Here is a 20000-nt window from a genome sequence, read left to right on the forward strand (position 1 = left end):
ATGCCGCTACATGCCTCCAAAACGTACTGTCTTCTCCATAAGATACATTCAAGGTGCTGAGGGAGCTTGACTAACCACCTCCTGTATTTCGTTTGGACCACCCTCTCTTCCTCCCATCTCCAAGGTCACTCAGCAGCCCACTGGAGTTTACACGCAGGTACTGCTAGCCGCTCTGATGCTCTGCTGCAACATGCATGCGCATGGCGGAAAGCAACTCGCTAGCCACGAGTCGCTTCAAGTAGTGCTCTAATATTCAGCATGTACTGCTGAGTGAGGTCAGAGATAGGACCACCCACCCATCCCCCTATTTCTGACTTCACTCAGAATGCTAAATATTAAAGCAGTGCAGGAGCGACCTTTTGGTAGCTTGTCACGCTCCGTCGTGCACATGCATGTTGCAGCAGAGCACCGGACCAGCTAGCAGTACCTGCGTGTAAACCGGTGGGCTGCTGAGGGACAATGGAGACAGAAGAAAGGGAGGATGGTCCAAATGGTACACAAAAGTCAGTGGGCAGTGGAAACCACCGTCAGGAGGCGGGAAAGCTTGACTGGATGGTCGAGCTCCCCCACCTCCTTGACTGCATCTTATGAAGAAAAAAGGATGAATAAAAGTATGTTTTGAAGGCATGCAGAAGCATTGGCCGACTATAAAAACTAATTTTTAACACTTGCAAACTGACGGACATGGCAATGTTTGTGGTTTTTTGAAGTGGGAGGAGGTGACAGGTTCGCTTTAACTATGTAACCTCTTCATTGTGCATGCCTCTACTCCAACCCTTCATCAACACTATGCAAGTTTAGTGTAGTCTGTTATATAAGTTACTTATATATCATATGTTATTTATAGGCAACCCATAACCCCAGAGAAATCCATGATATAGTTTCCTAATGCCTCAAATTAAGATGAAATATTCCATTCAAATTTCTGGAGTGGCTAATTTTCAGAATCTACTATTCATGATTTGTGACTTTTTACCTTCATAAATATTACTCCATATTACTGAACTTTATCAATAAATGACCTAGAGAACCAAAGTAAAGTTTTCTTCCCTAGGATGAAGGTAAATTTTTTTTCTTAAAGGGATTCCCAAGCTCCTTTTAGCTCCCCGAGAAGCAACATAAGTGTCCTACCTTGTCATCCTTGGCCCTTCCTCTGAGATCTCTTTCACGGTTTGGAGCCTTGTCATTTTTTGAAATGGGGTGCGCTCTGCCAAGTGGGCCATGCGGTTGGATTCCTGGAGATTCTTTACGGGAAATTTTTACATCTCTAACAGGTCTTCTGACCTGGGGAGGAGCCCTGTTAAACGTTAAAGGAAACCATAAGTTCAACTATTGGTTGGCACCAGCTAAACTTACATTTTTTTATCCAATCACAAAAACTAAATGAATCAATTGGGATCAACTTTTTGTGTGAGCCAAAAAGTTGATCCAATCGAGACAAACCTAATGTTCTATAGAAGACCACAGAAGGTTCTTGATGTGCAAAGAACATTAAAACCACCTGCATGCAATAAATCACAGACATTTTGCCTCAGCTCCATCAAAATTGGGAAGTATGCAAATACATTTTCCAAGGTGTTAAAAGGAAAACAATGCCTCCTTTTGTTACCTAGAAAGGCAGCCCCCTTAACACCAAGTATGACCTACAAGAAGTCTAAAAAACATGATGTGGGATTAAGCCAAACCAGTATATCTATTCCAGAAGGAACAGACTCCCAACTGTAGACAGCACCGATTCGACCTGGTTAGGTCTCCTCAGTACAGCATAGGGAACTGATTTGGCTGTGTGAAAGGCTATTGACTAGGGTCAGACAGTAGGTGTTCTCCTTAAGGAGACAATGCCAATTAAGGCCACCTTAAAGACATGTGGAGACTTAAAGCCATAGATGCTCCACTAGGAAATTCTGGGAAGTATGCAAATATGTTTTCCAAGGTGTTAAAAGGAAAACCCATCAAGAGTGTTAAAGACCCCTGAAGATATCCTGTGGTATCGTGCATCAAAACATTTGCAGCAAATTCTTCAGGAACTGTTTATTTGGAAGGTGTGATCTACATGAACAAAACTTGTTTTTCCAACCCATCCCACAGATTTGGAGGTCATCATCTTGAACTCTGGTCATGTTCTTAAACCAGGGGTCCCTAAACTATTTTTGGCACTGGGACAAGTGTTAATTTTCCAGGGAACCAGAGGCAGTGTCAGCCTCCGGTGGGCCCGGGTTCTATCCTAAACCTTGACTCTAAAAGGTACAGCAAAAAAACCACCTTATGTAGGTGCTAGTATGGTCTATCCCCTAGGGCAGTAGTGGCAAATCTATGGAATGAGGGCCAGAGGTGGCACTCGGAGCCCTTCTTTGTGAGAACCCACCTCATTGCCCCAGAAAAGAGTCCACCAGACAGAACTCAAGATATGCTGTTCTCAGCGCTATTTTAAAGTGACACATCCTTGGCTGCTTGACTGCAGAAGGAGTTGTATCATGGTAAAAGGACTGGATTATCTTTGGAGGTCCTACTGTTGGTCCTTTGCTTCTTCCTGTACAGCGGGACTCTGGAGAGAAGCTACAATGATAGTCCAAATTTACCCATCCTCTTTTAACTGTATTGGTGTCCTTAAAAGCCTGAAACTATTGAAAATTGTTGCGGAAAAGGGATAAATAAGTTCTTGTTCAAATTGCTGTGTTAGCACTTTGGGTTGTAGATTGGGCACTCAGTCTCTTAAAAGTTCACCATCACTAGAGGTCAATGAAGAATCCATTGGGTGGCGGTTTTTAGTGTTTGCAGTGGGGTGGAATAGATTGAGGTGAATGGAGGTTGCTGGAGCGGATGCAAGGGGGCGCATAGGGTAGGAGCCGACGCTGACTGAGAGTGAGGTGCAGATCCCTGGCATCTCCCACTTCCCACAGTACCACTGGTACTGGAACACAAGCCCTGTGCCCAGGCTCCTGCCTCATCCTTCTAAATCAGAATGATCCCTTGTCTGACAATGGATCGTGACCCAGCAGTTGAGAAACACAATGTTAAACCATTTCTGAACAATTTCTGCAGTCTGGTGAGATACACTCTGATCAAAGAGGTCCCCTGGCGTTATGTACTTTGTCTGAAATCGACTTAAACATATTCGCAGACTAAGTAAAACAGACATAAAAGCTAATCACTAATGTTTACCAAAAACTTTTGAAAATCTTCCCGTGTTGATGCGCTGTTTCGTGTCTTTGTCAAATAAACGATAAAACGATATGCCTAAAGATGTCCGAATCAGACCAGGTTACCTTCTACCATCAACTCTGATGCTCATGTGCCCATTATAGGCTCTTTCAACAATAGACTGGGGTCCCCAAGTCGACATTGACCAGTCCAACTGGTGACTCTGTGATCAAAACTTTTCTATCATAGCAAGTGTATGGCATACGACCGACTTATCTGGTGAGATAACATTTACATTATAAGTTAATCGTTGAGAAGAACAAATACAAACTTTAGCTGATTCATTTTCTTTCCCTGTTTTCCTTTAATCTATCTATAATCATCTTATAACATGTCCTCAAAGAAAACAAAATGCCTATAACCCAATAACGACAGATTTAACTTAAGCTGTCTATAGTCAGAAGGAAAGAATTTGCCGGTGTCTTCCCCTAGCTTGCTGTCAAATTATGTCTTTACAGAAGAATATTAGATTTGTCTGTCATAACACAAGTTAAACACTGAGAGCTACAATGTAAAAGTGACAGATTGTAGCTTCGTACCAGAGAAAACGGGATCACTTAATGCGAGACATTCCAAGAATTAAGAGGCGAACCGAGAGACAATTTATATAAATAACCCACAAGGCCAAAGCTTCAAAAAGGAAAGACCAGTCTGGGGAGAAAATAGAAAGTATTGATTTCACTAAGTCAGTAAGATCGTGGAAAACACTGTAACAACGTGACTTGTAGTGAATACCACAAAGTCAAATAACTTAAAGAATCTTTGATTAGGGAAAAGTAACGCCCAATTGTCAATTTGTTAAATGAACATAGACCTGACAGGTGGTCTTTAAAGAGGTTGCACCAAGTTAGGAAGTTGTCCCCTGTGCCTAGGATAGGGGAAAATAAAGTGTAAGTGAGGGTCCAACTGCTAGGACCCCCACTCAATGCAAGAACAGGAGTCCTAGAAATTTCGAGAATGGGAGTCCCGTTCTCACTCATGTGTAAAGAGTCAGATTGAGCATATGTCCTGCTGCTCCAATCATTAGTATGGAAGTGTCAGAAATTTTAGAGCACAGTACTCAGCTATTTCCAGGACTTACTTAGACACTTATTTGTGAGAACAGAACCCCCAGTTTTCAGATTGCTGGGGGTCCAAATTCTATAATAAAGCAGGGTCTAAGCAGTCGAACCCTCACAAATCAGTTATGTCCCCCACAATAGGGGATAACTAGACAACTTGGTACAGCCCATTTGAAGATAACATGTTGACTTTCCGTTACTCTTGAGTAACACCCCATAACGTACACCGCAATTTGATCTCAGTTTGGCCCACTTCCTCCAAGAGGCTAACAGGTCTAGCTGCACTAGGCATCGTGCAACACAAATTAGGGGGTGTTCTGGTGCTCATTTGGACCCAGCGCCAGATTTAACATGCAAAGTCCAACAGAATTGTGTTGCATGCCTCATGTTAAAGATGCACCAAAAGAAAAAGTGGTGCTCTCTGTCAGAGCTGTGCAGGGAGCGCCAGATTCATGAAAACCGGGCACCACAAATACTGAATCTGGCGCCCACTGCAGACTACACAGGGAAACTGCATATAGTGCAATTTGCACTGTTAGTAAATGTGCCCCATTGAGTACAACAGAGCAAATGGGGTTAGCCATTTTTCAATAAATCTCTTCCATTAGACATGTCTCTTTATGTATATTTATCCATGTTTTACCTCATTTGAAAGTTTCAGCCTTTCCTTGTTCTCACTATGCTGCGCTCTGCATATGTACATACATCTTCATGTTTCTCACTGCTCTGGGCTGTCAACATAGCTTAACCCACTTTGTCTCTCTTTTCATTTACTGTCTATTGTCAATGACAGAGACTGGGAGGTGGGGAGCAGGATGAGTCATATTCTCCTGCTACAGCTCCTCCTATTCATCAGTGCTCACACATGTTAAAGAACCATGGACTGTCTGCAAACAGCACAAAAGTAAGTAGCAGGAATGCTGAATCACTTGAGGGACATTTAGGGATTATTATTAAAGGACATCTACCACCAGGATGAAGGATTGTAAACCAAGTAGACCTACTGGTATGTGGCCCCTCTGGCAGGATCTGTGCTTTTTTTTAGCTTCTTATTCCCCATTTTTAAAAAAAGGATTATAAAATTATGCAAATTAGCCTTAGGCTCGAGGTTTTAATGGAGGCTGAATGGAGGCTAATTTGCATAATTTTTAAAGCCTTTTATTCTTAAAAACAAGAGCATAAGAAGATTAAAGAAAAGTGGATCCTGCCATAGGGGGCACACACAGTTATGTCAGTGTGCTTGGTTTACAATCCTTCATCCTGGTGGTCGAATTTCTTTAAAGGACATCTACCATCAGACTCATTGATGGTAGATGATTTGTAATCACCACCCAGTTCCTTCCTTCCACTGAATTAATGTGATTTTCAGTATAAATAGGAATGACTGCATTTAGAATAAAAAATATTAAAATGAGCAGGAGGGTTCTGCAGAGCTGCTCCGAGCTCCTCCGTCTTTTAATTTATTCACTGCCCTCCTCATGCCTCCCACCCACACTCCGAGCAGAGAGCCGGTGACGTCATGTAGCTTTACAAATATTTCTCTTATACAGCTTGCACAGCCGGCTGATAGGACCTGGGTCTGTGCAAACAACATTGTATAAAGATTTAGAGAGACCCTGTGCTCGGAGTGTGGGTACCAAAAAAGACTTGATAACGTTTACGGATAATTTTATTCATAGGGTGACATTAGTAAAGCCTAAAACAAATACAGAAACAAAACGTCTTCATTGTGGGAACATAGAAAGTGTTATGAAAGGCGGCCTTGCGGGCGATTGTCAGCGAAAGGTTAAGTGCAGCCGCGCAGATGTCATGTGAATACAGCGATTTCCACCATTATATACACGCACCTGTGCTCTGCAGGAACAGGAGGCGGCCATACCGCTGGGTCCTTCACGGGTTCGTCTTGTAAAGCCACGGGAAAGTCGGCAGGCTTTTCGATTTTGAAGGATTCGAGAGTATTTACGATAGTTTTTACTTGCTCATATTCTTCCACTAACTCTTGGCACACCTGTGGCGGGAAGGAAGCACAATGTAGCAAACCTGCTTCATTATATACATTGACAAAGTATACTTCATGTTCCTTACATAACAGCCAGCTAAATAGGGCACCTGTCAGGCACCCCGTAGCGGTCAACATCCCACCATGTCTGTATTACACAAGGAATACATGATGCAGATTACTAGATGAAAGCTAAATTATATCGTCTGTAGGACTCTGGGGGCAGACAGAAGGACGTGATTGAGAAGCAATGACATTTTATAATGTAACGCCTGGATGTAGTGAAAGCTTATTGTGAAGTATATAGACTGTAACTAGGCCAATTCTACCCAACACCTGTTTCCTGAATATTTCGGGAGCTGCGGTGGTGTATTTACTTCATTAATTCACCGCCAAGCAGTGCAGTACGCTGGATAATGTAATGTAGACTAAAAAATATTCTCTATAAAGAGTTTCTAGCGATATCCCCTTCCTCCAACTGATTGCAGCAATTGCCTCACCTAAAAAAATTTTTTTTATATGCAGTACATAATCATATGCTCCAATCTGTTCCTATCAGATCATCACCCATTAACTAAAGCAGCATACAGAAAACTTTAGTACTACCATATCTTTCAGACTAAGGCGCACAAAAAAATCCTCTGATTTTCTTAGAAATCAAAAGGTGCGCCTTATAGTCCAGTGCGCCTTATATATAAACTGTACTTACAGACAACAGCTGCCTTGTACTGTGCACAGGTCTGCCACCTGCTGGTCATTCATCCTTATAATCAGGTGCACCTTATATATGAACCTAGATGTTTTAGCAGGCATTTATTGATAGTGCGCCTTATAATCCGGTGCGCCTTATAGTCCGAAAAATACGGTACTAGGATTTTTTGGTACAATTGTGAATCCTTTGAAGAAGGTGTCCAATGCATTTCTGCGATTCAGACTGACCCTGCCCTCCGAATAATTAATTAACAGTTTTCTGTTAAGGCTACTGATAATAATAAATAAAATAATATTATTATTAATAATAATAATTACCGTAGTTAATTTATATAGAACACACAGATTACACAGCGCTGCACAGAAATTGCCAAATTGGTCCCTGTCCCCATGGGGCTCACAATCTAATAAACCTACCTGCATGTTTTGGAGTGTGGGAGGAAACCGGAGGACCCCTTTTGTGATGCAGCTGCGCTGGCTTCATTGCAACACAAATTACGGGGGGGGGGGGTTTGCCGTCAGGCTGTCCGAGTGATTCGGACCGAGCGCCGGATTTGACTTTCAAATTGTGTCACAAGCTCTAGGTTTAAAATGCACCACTAAAAAGATGGTGAACTCTGTCAGACCAGTGCGGGGAAGCGACACATTCATGGTTGAATCGCCGCATGGTGCATTATAGACGGACAATGCACTTTTAGTGAACTCCAGTGACCCTGTAAGTAAATGTGCCCCAATGTTTTCACGTATCCTTTTATTCATGGATGTGATCATGAGGGAAAAGAAACGGCACCATTTTTACTTTCGGCCAAAAAAAAAATTTGAATAAAACGGACATCACAATGATATAATCTGTATGCGGCCTGTTTTTTTGTCACATTTCATGCTGGGGAACCAGGTTTTTGCCACCTAATTTTAGGCAACCATTTTTCGTGGATGTTTTTTTTAACACGTCATTCTGTTAACAGATTCTTTTTTGCAGATACAACACAGAGTAGTTTTTTTGCACAAGCCCTATTTTGGTTGTCTTATCCTTCGATGCATCACCCTAGGAATAAATATATTTTATCCTATTCTGTGAATTTAGAGAAGATTTATAAGTACAGGAATAGGGTGCACTAGGTCATTACTTTTTTGCCTAAAGATTTGTTCCTGTATCCATAGATGCTGATAATGGAGTAACTCGCTCAGAGTCTATGGGGGCCATTTACTAAGGGCCCGATTCGGGTTTTCCCGACGTGTTACCCGAATATTTCCGATTTGCGCCGATTGTACCAGAATTGCCCCGGGATTTTGGCGCACGCGATCGGATTGTGGCACATCGGCGCTGGCATGCACGCGACGGAAATCTGGGGGCGTGGCTGAACGAAAACCCGACGTATTCGGAAAACCCGCCGCATTTAAAAACCGAAAATGTGTCGCTTGGGAAGCGCTTACTTTCACCTGGTCCAGCTCGGTGTATTCCGACGCATTCAGATGATTTTCAGCGCAGCAGCGCCACCTGATGGACGGCTGAGGAACTAACTTCATAAATCCCGTCCGGACCCGAATCCTGTTCAGAGAACGCGCCGCTGGATCGCGAATGGGCCGGGTAAGTAAATCTGCCCCTATATGTAAATAATGACCACCTTATACAGAACCATTTTATTTTAACTAAATAACCCAAGTCGTAATCATAAGATCCACTACCAAACCTTCCTTCTCAATGGGTAATAACTCCCCTTAAAAATACTGTGTTGGTTGAAATCGACAGTATATAATAGGGCCGTGAAACGTAAGTACCACTCACTTGCTGCCACTTGACCTTCACCACTGGGTCCCTAATGTTCTGAAAGTGTTTCTGAATTTGTTGAATTACTCCCTGGTAATAAACCATGGATGAGTCATAATTTCCAAGAAGAGCGTATTCTCGGCCTTTTTTAGCATTATCACACATCTCGGCCAAATTCATTTTTGTGAACCTATAAAGGAGGAAAAAATGAAAAGAAAAATTAATAATAAAAAATATAATAGTAAATATATTTCAATTAAATAATGATATTAAAGGGATTGGTCACTTTTCAATAAATCTCTTCCCTTAGACATGTCTCTGTCTGTACCTCTACTTTTAACTCCTTAGAGAGCTTCAGGCTTTCCCTGTTCTCACCACACTGCCCTCTGCATTTATATACAACTTCCTGTTTCTCACTCCTTCAGTCCGTCTTAATGGTGTCACCCACTGTTACTCTTTCCCTCACAGTCCATCTCACTGACAGACACGGGGGGGAGGGGGGGAGTAGGTGTAGTCATAACCTCCTGCTGCAGCTCCTCCTATTCAGCAGAGCTCAGACATGTAACAAAGATCCAAAGAGAGTTTACAGATGGCACTAAAGTAAGTAGCAGGAATGCAGAATCACTTGAACATTCATGGATTAAGGCAGTAAACTTATGTTATATTATGTTATATTAACCCCTTTAATTTTATAATAATATGTAAAAAATAATAGTAACAATAACAAGAATGTTTATAATAATTGTTCTATGTGTGAATTTAATGATGATAAATTATTACAATATAAGAGCAGAAGGATTGCAGAAGCATTGCCATTAGGCTATATGCACACAAACTTATGCATACGTTCTCCGTGATGGAGAGGGATAGGGGTGACCTCTTCCCTCTCCAAAGCGATGCACAGCGCCATAACACGGGGAAAGATAGGACATGTTCTATCTTTTCTCCGCGTACAAAGTGGTATGGTGTCGCTCCGTGTGCTCATTGACGTCTATGGAGGACGTATACAACCCCCCCTCCCCCGACAGTTGGGTGAATACAGTCTTAGGCTATATTCACACTGCCCGTACCGTAGCGGGCAACGACAGTGTATGGGGAGAGGAGGAGGTGAGCGCAGCTCACCCCCGCCCCTCTCCATAGGAAGTAATGGCGCACGGCGCCGTATTACGGGTAAAGATAGGACAGATCCGCACCGTACCGCTCCCGTAGGGCGCCGTGCGCCCATTGCCGTCTATGGAGGACGTATATTGGCCATATATACGTCGGCCGTATATACGTCCTCCATACGGTAGTGTGAAGGTAGCCTTAGGGCTGCAGGTTATCATGGCCCTATGCCCCATTACAGGCATTGACTGGTGGGCGCCATATTGGTCGTCTCATATTGTATGCATGTATACAAAGATTAAGAGGACCGAAAGAGATGCAATGCTGGATTCCCAGGAGAATAGGCAGGCAAGTATTCATTCTTTGTCTTGGGTTATTTGGGGATTCTAAAAAAAATTTTCAGAACTTGGGGAACCAATTAATTCATCAGCATTAAGTAGCAATGATAAAATCTTTGTACTTAAATTAATACTTTAAGTACAACTTAAAGTTGTACTTACAACAGTAAAGTATAAAAACTTTTGTCTAACTCTGCACTAAGCAAAAATAAGGAATTCTCTCATTTACTATAATTAGCCATCTGCAGGTGTTTAGCAGCTAGCAGAGGTTTTATCTTGCTCCCCAGGCTAATCTCCATTTGCCATGCCTTCTGGTTGCCATGGGAAACCGTATAGTACAGCTAGAGACGACAGGAGGATTGTTGAGATAGTCTGTAGGGCCAATAGTGATGTCACAAGCATGTGACTCATCACATGCTTCAGGCTGGCCAATAACAAATGAGCTGTCCTGCATCGTTTGAAAGTACTTACTTAGTTCGATGCAAAGGACCTGTAGTGATGTCACAAGCATGTGACTCATCACATGCTTCAGATCGGCCAATTACAAACATGCTCTCCTCTTCTGGCTACAATGGGGTGAGCTTATGTTACACCTAGGAAGTGCCCACCCACATTAGAATTAGCTGAATAGGAATCTAATTCTATATATACCAGATATATCTCAGGATATACAGGCAGTCCCCGGGTTATGTACAAGATAGGGTCCGTAGGTTTGTTCATAAGTTGAATTTGTATGCAAGTCAAAACTGTATATTTTATAATTGTAACCCCAGACAATTTTTTTTTTTGCCCTATTGACAATTGGAGTTTCAAAAATGTTTGCTGTAATGGGACCAAGGATTATCAATAAAGCTTCATTACAGACGCCTTACAGCTGATCATTGCAGTCTGGGAGTAAAGTAACATCCAGAGAGCTTCAAAGGTCACAGTGGGCAGAGTGGTCCATCTGTAACTATGGGTCGTCTGTAAGTCGGGTGTCCTTATGTAGGGAACCGCCTGTATATATATATATTATATATATATATATTTTTTTTTTTTTTTTTTTTTTTTTTTTTTGCGCATGGTTTATAAATCCGAAGATGCAAAATGTCTCGTAATAAAAGACGGCAATGTCTGGGGGGAAAAAAATCCTTCTCAGCCTCCTGCTCCTCCTCCGTCTCCTCAAAAACTGTATTTATTCTTTTCACTGATGGTTGATTGCGGAGCACAAAAAAAATAAATGAATGTGCAATCAAGTGGGTTCCAGCTAAGGTTCCCGCTATAATGCAGAGAAATAACACCACCTGGACCGACTGAACGTTATGTCAGTATAAATATATTATCAAGGGTTTAATTACATAGCTAAAAAAGTTATACTATGCTGTAAAGTTATTGAAACAAACAAGATTGGTGGAAAAACATCACAGCCTCCGTCTAGCCTGCCCATATAGAGGATTTATTTTCTTGGAATAAATATAGGTAAATATGTAGATAGATAGAATAGATATACAGTATATGTTTAGATAAACACAGAAATAAATCACTACACTAAAAACTGAAAAACATTTCACGGTTTCCTATTGGTGGTGTGTTTAAAGAATAAACGGAACATAAACTAGAACACATTTAAAAAAAATACGAAATGAGCCACAATTCTCCATTTTCCCATTCAGGGGCAGTTGTATAAGGCAATAGGCCATTGTGCTCCCCCCCCCCACACACACACACAAATACACACAAGTCTTATTTTTTTTTTTAATGGTTTGCTATAAAGGCCCCTTTCACACTTGCGTTTTTCGTGCGTGTTTTCTGCGCGTGCTTTTGACGCGCAGAACTTGCATTGCACTCTGACCCACTGTAACCAATGGGTCTTTTCAGACTTGCATTTTTTTTCACGCACAAACGCGCGTTTAAATCTCGACATGCTCTACTTTTGCAAGTCACGCGTGTGAAAAACGCACCATACAAGTCTATGGAGATGCATCAAAAACGCATTGCACTCTGAGACACATGGAAGTGCAATGCAAGTGCAACGCGTTTCTCATGCATCAATTGCCATAGAAAGGATAGAGCTCAGTCCTGAGTCCATTTCACGCGCATTTTCTGAGCGTGAAAAACGCATTGAAATTGCATTGAAAACGCGCATGAAAAACTGAGACACTGAACAAACTCTGACCGAAAACTGATTGCACTCTGATGCAAAATGTGCGTTTTTCACTGACCAAACTCTGATCGCACCCTGATCAGACTCTGATGTGATCTGCAATGCAAGTGTGGAAGGGGCCTAACTTCCTACATATGGCAGCAGAATCAACCTACTTGGGAATGCCCTGGTGATTTATGGCTTAGAAGGATCTGGAATCACATGTGAACTGTGCTCTATGACCGTATTCCTATAATCGGACCTGCCACCCCCTGTACTCGATTTCTTTTGTCCCTTCTTTGCAGTCCACACACATCCAAGTGTCTTTCCGACCCCCCCCTCTTCCCCTTCCTCTGACTCTCCTTTGGTTGTCTGTGTCTTAAAGGGAATCTACTACATGAATGCAGCGCTTCTAAACTGAGCACACTTACACACTGGCTTGTGCCTCTGAGACAAGCTACGTTCTTTTTTATACTTCTAATAGTTTATTTAGTCTTCGTCTTTTATAATTCTGCAATTAAGCCTCAGAAGTTCCTGGCTACGTCATAGGAGCCCCTGACTATAGGAGCCTCTGATTATTACTCATGCCTCCATTTGGTATTAATATACCATGGGAGGCATGGCACAGGCAAAAAATTTATCAGACAATGGAGCCAGCAAGGGCTCTTGTGACATAGCCAGGAGCCCCTGAGGCTCATATGCATAACATAAAAAAAACATATATTACTCAAAAACTAAGCAATTAGAGGTAATACTAAGAATGGTTACTGTTTCAGGAGGCACATACCAGTATGTAAGGGTAATTGGTACAGAATTAATTCATCCATGTGTTAAAAAAAAAATGCAGCGACCCCCCAAAAAGTGCCGTGAAGTTACATCCATCCATCACCGAACAGGTGTAAAACTCCATCCCATTCAATACCCAGCATAGCAGGAAGTGAGGAGACTGCAGTACAGGCAGTCCGGGTTACATACAGGATAGGATCTGTAGGTTTGTTCCTAAGTTGAATTTGTATGTAAGTCGGAACTGTATATTTTATCATTGTAATCCCAGCCAGAACTTTTTTGGTCTCTGTGACAATTGGATTTCAAAAATGTTGGGTTGTCATAAGAATCAGGATTAACAATAAAGCTTCATTACAGACACATTTGATAACTGTTATAGCGGTTTATTGTAGCCTAAGGCTAAAGTACAGTAGATTAGCAACATCCAGAGGTCCGTTTGTAACTAGGGGTCGTATGTAAGTCGAGTGTTCTTAAGTAGGGGACCCCTTTAACTCTTAAAGCCATGGACAGAGATTGACCTCCATTGGCTTATGCCTAGGCTTGTTTTGACTACTGGGAAAGTGAGAGTTAGCTTCTGTGCCTACTTTAAAGGTGTGAAAGAGAAGAGATAGTAGACATTACCAACATGAGGAGCAAGGCCAAGGCATAGACTTTAGCAACATTATTTTGCTGGACACTTTTTGTACACCAGCCACTGTAGCCAGACCCACGGTGTTTTGTGGCTCCAAACTTACACAGCAGATAGCCAGCCTAGGTTAAGATCTCTTTAGACCTGCATTAACACATCAACGAAAACCAAAAATAATCTATGTAGAGGAGCTAAAGTCAACTTGACATCACCAAACAATGAGGTTTTCAATGCCGGGCTGAGGACGCGCTGTATTCTTGGAGCTTCTATTTTTATAAAAAGTGCAGAGTCTTCCGAAAGTCAAACTGTTCCAGACAAAGCAAATATACATTTAGTTTCCTTACAAGAATAACTACATAATAAATATTCCTTTTAAGTGCGCTCCGCAGACTTGTTTTTGATATGCTAAAAGCCGAATGCTATTTTTCCCTACACTTCCTCAATTAGATGACAAGTGCGCGTATAAGATGTGTAGGAGTCCAAGATGAAAGCGAAAAATAAGGAGGTTTCTTTCTCCTTCTTAAGTGACTGATGTCAATTGGAAAATTATCAAGTCAAAGAATGTAAATGGTATTACGTGATGAAACGATAGAAAAACTTCTCAGAAACGCCTCTGGCTCTGGTAAAATTACATCATTACCTCTCCATCTACTGGTGCCAGGGAAAAGTCACAAAAAGTTTCCTAAAATCACGACTTGTAGCTTTCTTCTTTGCTACTTATCTTTACATAATAAAAAATTTACCATTATTTGATGAATTTCCAGCTTGGGTAAGATGTAACCAATCACGTATTCAAAATGTTATTTAAGAACGTTTGGCGTTCTTAAGCCATCAGTCAATTAGCCACCTAAATAACTTTCATGAATAAAAAAAAAAAAAAAAAAAACTTGTGTGCATCCATTTCCATCCTCTGTGTAACATCAAGTGCCGGAAATCATCAACAGTAGTGCATTGAGGAGTGAGTTGAGGAGTGAGTTGAGGAGTGAGTTGAGGAGTGAGTTGAGGAGTGAGTTGAGGAGTGAGTTGAGGAGTGAGTTGAGGAGTGAGTTGAGGAGTGAGTTGAGGAGTGAGTTGAGTCTCTCGCCTCAGGGCGGCACCACCTGCAGGAAGGAGGTAGCAGTTTAAAATGGGCAGTCTGGACCTGAGGGGAATAAGCCACAGCCAAACTTCTTTGGGATTGGCCAAGTTAAAATCCAGCATGCCAAATTGACTTTTCCAACAGGAGAACCCCCAAATACAAAATGTCCTGTCTGTTTCATTAGGTTCAGCCAACATTTATCTTATGTGTACAGCAACATTTATGCTATATTCACACTGCCGTTGCCCTCCCGTACCGTACCATAGGACAGGTCCTATCTTTTTCCGGGTACGGAGCGGTACGGTGCCGCACATGTTATGCACCGTACCGCTCCCGTAGGGTCGCCGTGCGCCCATTGACGTCTATGGAGGACGTATATCGGTCGTATACACGTCGGCCGTATATACATCCTCCATACGTCAGTGTGAATGTAGCCTATTAGAGTAACTCACGTGCTAAAAGACCCAGCCTGCCAAAGAATTAGATTACTGAAGCAATGCACTATGGATGGATGTTCATCTGAGTGGTTGGTAAATAATACAACCTCCAACAAATTAAGAGAATAGGGGGTCCCAACACATGGACTCTACTGCTCTATTCAGTATCTAAAAGGGACTGACAAAGAAACAAGTACAGTGATATATACTGCAACTTGTTATGACTGGCATATACAGGACCATTGATGGTAATCTCCAATGGTCTCCTACTTGTGACACCATCACGATCAAAGGATGACTAGATGATGTCATATTCAGAATAACTACAGCAAAACAATGTGTTTTTTTTTCGCTACCCCATAGTAGGCAATGGAAAGCTGTGCTGTTTTTTGCAGATACCACAGAGTACAGAATTCAATGGTCACAAACAACACAGATAGTTATGTCACATTGTGCCATCATGTGTGAAATACAATTTGGGGCTCAAAGTTTTCTTATAGATGTAATCACTAGTCTCATTCACCTGGAGCAAAACATCAACAACCACTGTATACTATACTGGACCTATAATGTCCTGTCCTTTCCCAAAAACTTTCTCTGGGTACCCAGGTTATGCTTCATGGATACTAACATCTTCGACATTTATGTTATATACACCCATCACTACAAAAGGGTTGAATGAATGCTTCACCTCATAAATTAGGGAATGTAGAGTTCAGAGGATGCTGATGGTATAAGACTGATCAAACAAAGGGTTGTTATTCCCATAATAAACAGAAACGAGAATCTAAAACAGGAAAGGGCTTAAAGGGGTTTTCCCACAAATTTTCACGGGATAGGGCCTAACTTTCTGATCAGTGGGACTCACAGTGCTGAGACCCCCACAGATCGCGAAAACAAGGGGTCCGTCAGACCCCTGGTCTCTCTCCGTCATACGGCCGCACATGACCGTTCTGCTTCATTAATCTCTATGGAGCTGACGGAGATTGGTGAGCGCCTTGCTCGGCAATTTCCGCCATCTCCATAGAGATTAATAGAGCAGAACGGTCATGTGCAGCCGTCTGCTCCATTAGTCTCCTGTAAATAGGGCCTAAGTTTAGTTCGTGGGAAAACCCCTTTAAAGGTCCACCATCAGTGAGTGTTTACAAAGACTTTGCATCCCTTTTTCTGCTGATCATTGGAGGTCCCAGGGGCTGTACCTCTAACAATCTGACATGTATCCCCAGTCCTGTCTCTAGGCAGTGTGTGTCTTTGATTGGACATCCTCTTAAAGTGGCAAGAAATAGATAGAAAATGAAGAAAAATAATGTTATGATGGATGCCACTGGATTTCAGCCATCACCCATAGGCTCCCATCTTAAAAAGGTATAAAGCATGGTAATATATATATATATATATATATATATATATATATATATATATATATATATATATATATATACACATACACACATTTTCACATTGGTTGCCTCTATGGAAGTTTTGATTGTTTGATTGAGGCCAATAGTACACTTCATTGGTCTCTATCCATGTAACAGAAGATTATTGGTTTGTCTAAAAAAAAACAACTCATCCATCAATTTCCTGATGCATGCCTTACAAATACAATACAGACTCTTAGGCAAGAAGCACGTGATTATGATGCCGACCACTGTGCCAAGGATCGGGCTCTGTATCATAGTGATACTACATCATAATTATAGATCCTCAGGGAAGAAGGGACTCCTTGCACCTTATATCACTATGATGCTCGGAGTCCCAAAAGGCTGCTTTCCCATTAGTTTATAACAATGACAACCAAGATGGCTGCATTTCACGTTGTCATTTTTGCAAAAACGATCAAAACTATCAGTAAGCAGCTGCTAGCGCTATCTTACATTCAGCAGTGTCACACTGCTACCGTTATCGGAAACCTCCAAAAACACTGCTGTGAAGTACAATGGGAACACCGGACCGCTATTGCACTTCGCAGTACAATATTTATGCGGAGGCGGGGCTAGGGGCAGCGACTGACGCATAAAGCTCAGTAGTCACCGCTTACCTGTGGAGCCTATGGAGTGAGTGAGGCTGTCCGGGGAAGAGGCAGCCCAGCGCCAGCACCCGGCCACCACACTCGGGCCCCCGGATCAATTGTACCAGTGTCGCTATAAGACACTGGTACAATTGATCACCATCCGGATCAATTACTTTTCTGCCTCTTTGCTGCGCTTGTCGGGGGAACCAGGAAGGGCGAGTTCTTTTTTCTTTCCCAGAGGGGGGGGGGGGGGTCAGTGTGTCCGCAGGGGGGTCAGTGTGTCCGCAGGGGGAGGGGGCGGGTCAGTGTGTCCGCAGGGGGAGGTTGGGGGAGCAGTATACCCGCAGGGCGAGGGGGGGGTCTGTGTGGCCACTGGAGGGGGGCCCACGAAGGGGCCCACTAAGGCTCTGTCGCCCAGGGGCCCACTAAAACCTGGAGCCGGCCCTGCCTCGGACCGCCCCCTCATGAATACACCAGACCGCTTTAAGCGCAGTCCGGTTTTCTATTGTACATCACGGCAGTCTCTGCTAGCGTTATCACAGGGTTCCGATAACGCTAGCAGTGTAACACTTCTGCATTGGAGATGGAGCTACGAGCTGTATACCTTAGTAAGCAGCTCCTAGTGCTTTATTTATGGGTGGAAGGTCCTCTATAATTAAAGAGAACTGAATTACCAAAATATTTGTCAGTGGTGCTACACACTGTAAATACTATACAATCCCTGCTATACACCACAGGAATTATTGGTACATCCTTGCACCATTTACCACAGAATTGGTGACATACATTGTACTCCAGACTTTCAGGACGGTGATTTTGTCTGGTTCTCAGCCCAAATGACATGGGAAAAGGAACATAGCACACGCCGTAATCTTTTGCTTTTCTTTTAATTTAAGTGATTATATACAAGTGCTATATATATATATATCTCCACCATTACTTTCATACATTTAAACATAAGGATAAGAGATCATATTAGTAATTTGTTGCTGCACCATAGGGTTCTGTTATCTTATGGGTGGCATATAATAACAGAACCCTATGGTTTTTCAGATCTAGCTTGACAAAGGTCGGATAGACCGAAACGTTGCAGCAACAAATTGCTAATATGATCTCTTTTCCTTATTTTTAAATGCCTGAAAGATATACTATATAGCACTTGTATATAATCACTTGAATTAAAAGAAAAGCAAAATACATTGTGCATACATTGTACTTGTGTCAAAAATTCACATATATATGTATACAGTTTGATGCAATTTCTTTCATTTTTCATAAGACATTATGATTAGCAATTCCCATTGGATATCGTCACACAAAATCTTTATTTAAAGGGGGGCTCCAGTAACTATCCAGATTTTTCCGTCATAAGTATTTAAGGTCAACTATATGACTCCATGTGGAATAATAACTCTCCAGCGCTGTATATAATCGTGTCGTCTGATTATATCTAGGTTGTGGCAGGTGGGTGACTATTCCAACCCTCCATGAATTGGAAATCAAGATATCCATCATGCCTGATCACAGGATAACACATTAAGCGTTGTAGGGGGCTTTTTAATGCTCAAAGAAGCCAAACAAAAAGCAGGCGAAGCTGGGAGTTGTAATGACCCAAGCAGTGGCATAACTAGGAGAGACAGGGCCGCCCCTTCCCATTTAAAACATATACATATTAGTATACTCACACATGCGAGTTACAATCACATACAAATACTCTCATGTGCATATATACATACATACAGTGTATACAGACACCATATATACATCAGGTCAGATGATAGGGCCCCCTGACACTGCAGGCCCCATAGTGGCTGCTACCACTGTAGTTACACCCCTTGACTCAAGTGCTGGAGGACCCCAGATTGTAAAGGCCTATCCTAGATAAAAGGACATTCCCCAGCAGGACACCAGGACAATACAGATACATCATGCACCAGGCCCTATATAATTGCACTCTTCACACCCCAGGTTATATAACTGCCGGCAATGGACGCCCCTTGACGCCATGCAGCCGGGTGTCTTGCACCTCACTCACCTGCCAGTGCGGGGTCTTTTATTATAACCCGGGTCTCTGATCCAATGTACAATAGGGATAAATGCACGGGGGGTAAGGATGGAGAATCCCTGCAAGGAGCGCACGCGCGGGATCCTGGGACTTGTAGTCCTGCGCTCACTGATTCCCCATTACCGCCGGCACGTAACAAACTACATATCCCAGCATGCGTTGCGCGTCCGATTCGGGGTCAGCGATACAGCTGAGTGCAGGAGACTGAGCGATGACTGAGCGGCGTTTAGGCGGGAGGGGAGATTAATGGATGGTGTTGTGGGGGGCTGCGGGTGAGGGTTAGGAATAGCTCCGTATTCTTAGCCTGGTGCCTTATCCGTTAGCAGGTTGTGTTTGCAGCGTTGTCATGGCTGCGGGCGGATGCAGGGAAAGAGCTGCTGAGGAGGAGCTTATTCCTCTGCACATCGCGCTGCAGCCTCCAGGGGGCGCTGTCTAACCACCGGGGAATCTCACTGATACACATGGTGTTATACCGTCATAGCACACACCAGTACCCAACACACACTGCAGGGGACAGTCCCCAAAACTGACACAAGGACACAAATCACATTTCTGCAAATAAAATGAGGTCTTCAGGGGGACTTCTGTAGCAGCCTTGCACATCCAGAGGCTGGAATGTTTCCGTATTATTTGCGGCATCGCTCTACGTGAGTCACATAGATTGGAGAACGTTTTATGAACAGCAATT

General features: G+C 42.6%; 1 protein-coding gene across 1 annotated transcript in view; it reads right to left on the reverse strand.

Moving 5' to 3' along the window:
* KATNAL1 (katanin catalytic subunit A1 like 1) overlaps positions 1-19700 on the reverse strand; it is a 60499-nt gene extending 40799 nt beyond the window's left edge. The window contains exons 1-4 of the mRNA XM_072134365.1: positions 19283-19700; positions 8759-8930; positions 6110-6270; positions 1132-1297 (exon numbers count right to left, since the gene is read on the reverse strand). Coding sequence (XP_071990466.1) covers positions 1132-1297; positions 6110-6270; positions 8759-8920 — 489 coding nt within the window. The 5' untranslated portion in view covers positions 8921-8930; positions 19283-19700. The remainder of the gene's footprint in view (positions 1-1131; positions 1298-6109; positions 6271-8758; positions 8931-19282) is intronic.
* Positions 19701-20000: the final 300 nt, after the last annotated feature.

The sequence above is a fragment of the Engystomops pustulosus genome, chromosome 2 (assembly GCF_040894005.1).
Source record: "Engystomops pustulosus chromosome 2, aEngPut4.maternal, whole genome shotgun sequence".
In the NCBI taxonomy this organism is placed as follows: domain Eukaryota; kingdom Metazoa; phylum Chordata; class Amphibia; order Anura; family Leptodactylidae; genus Engystomops; species Engystomops pustulosus.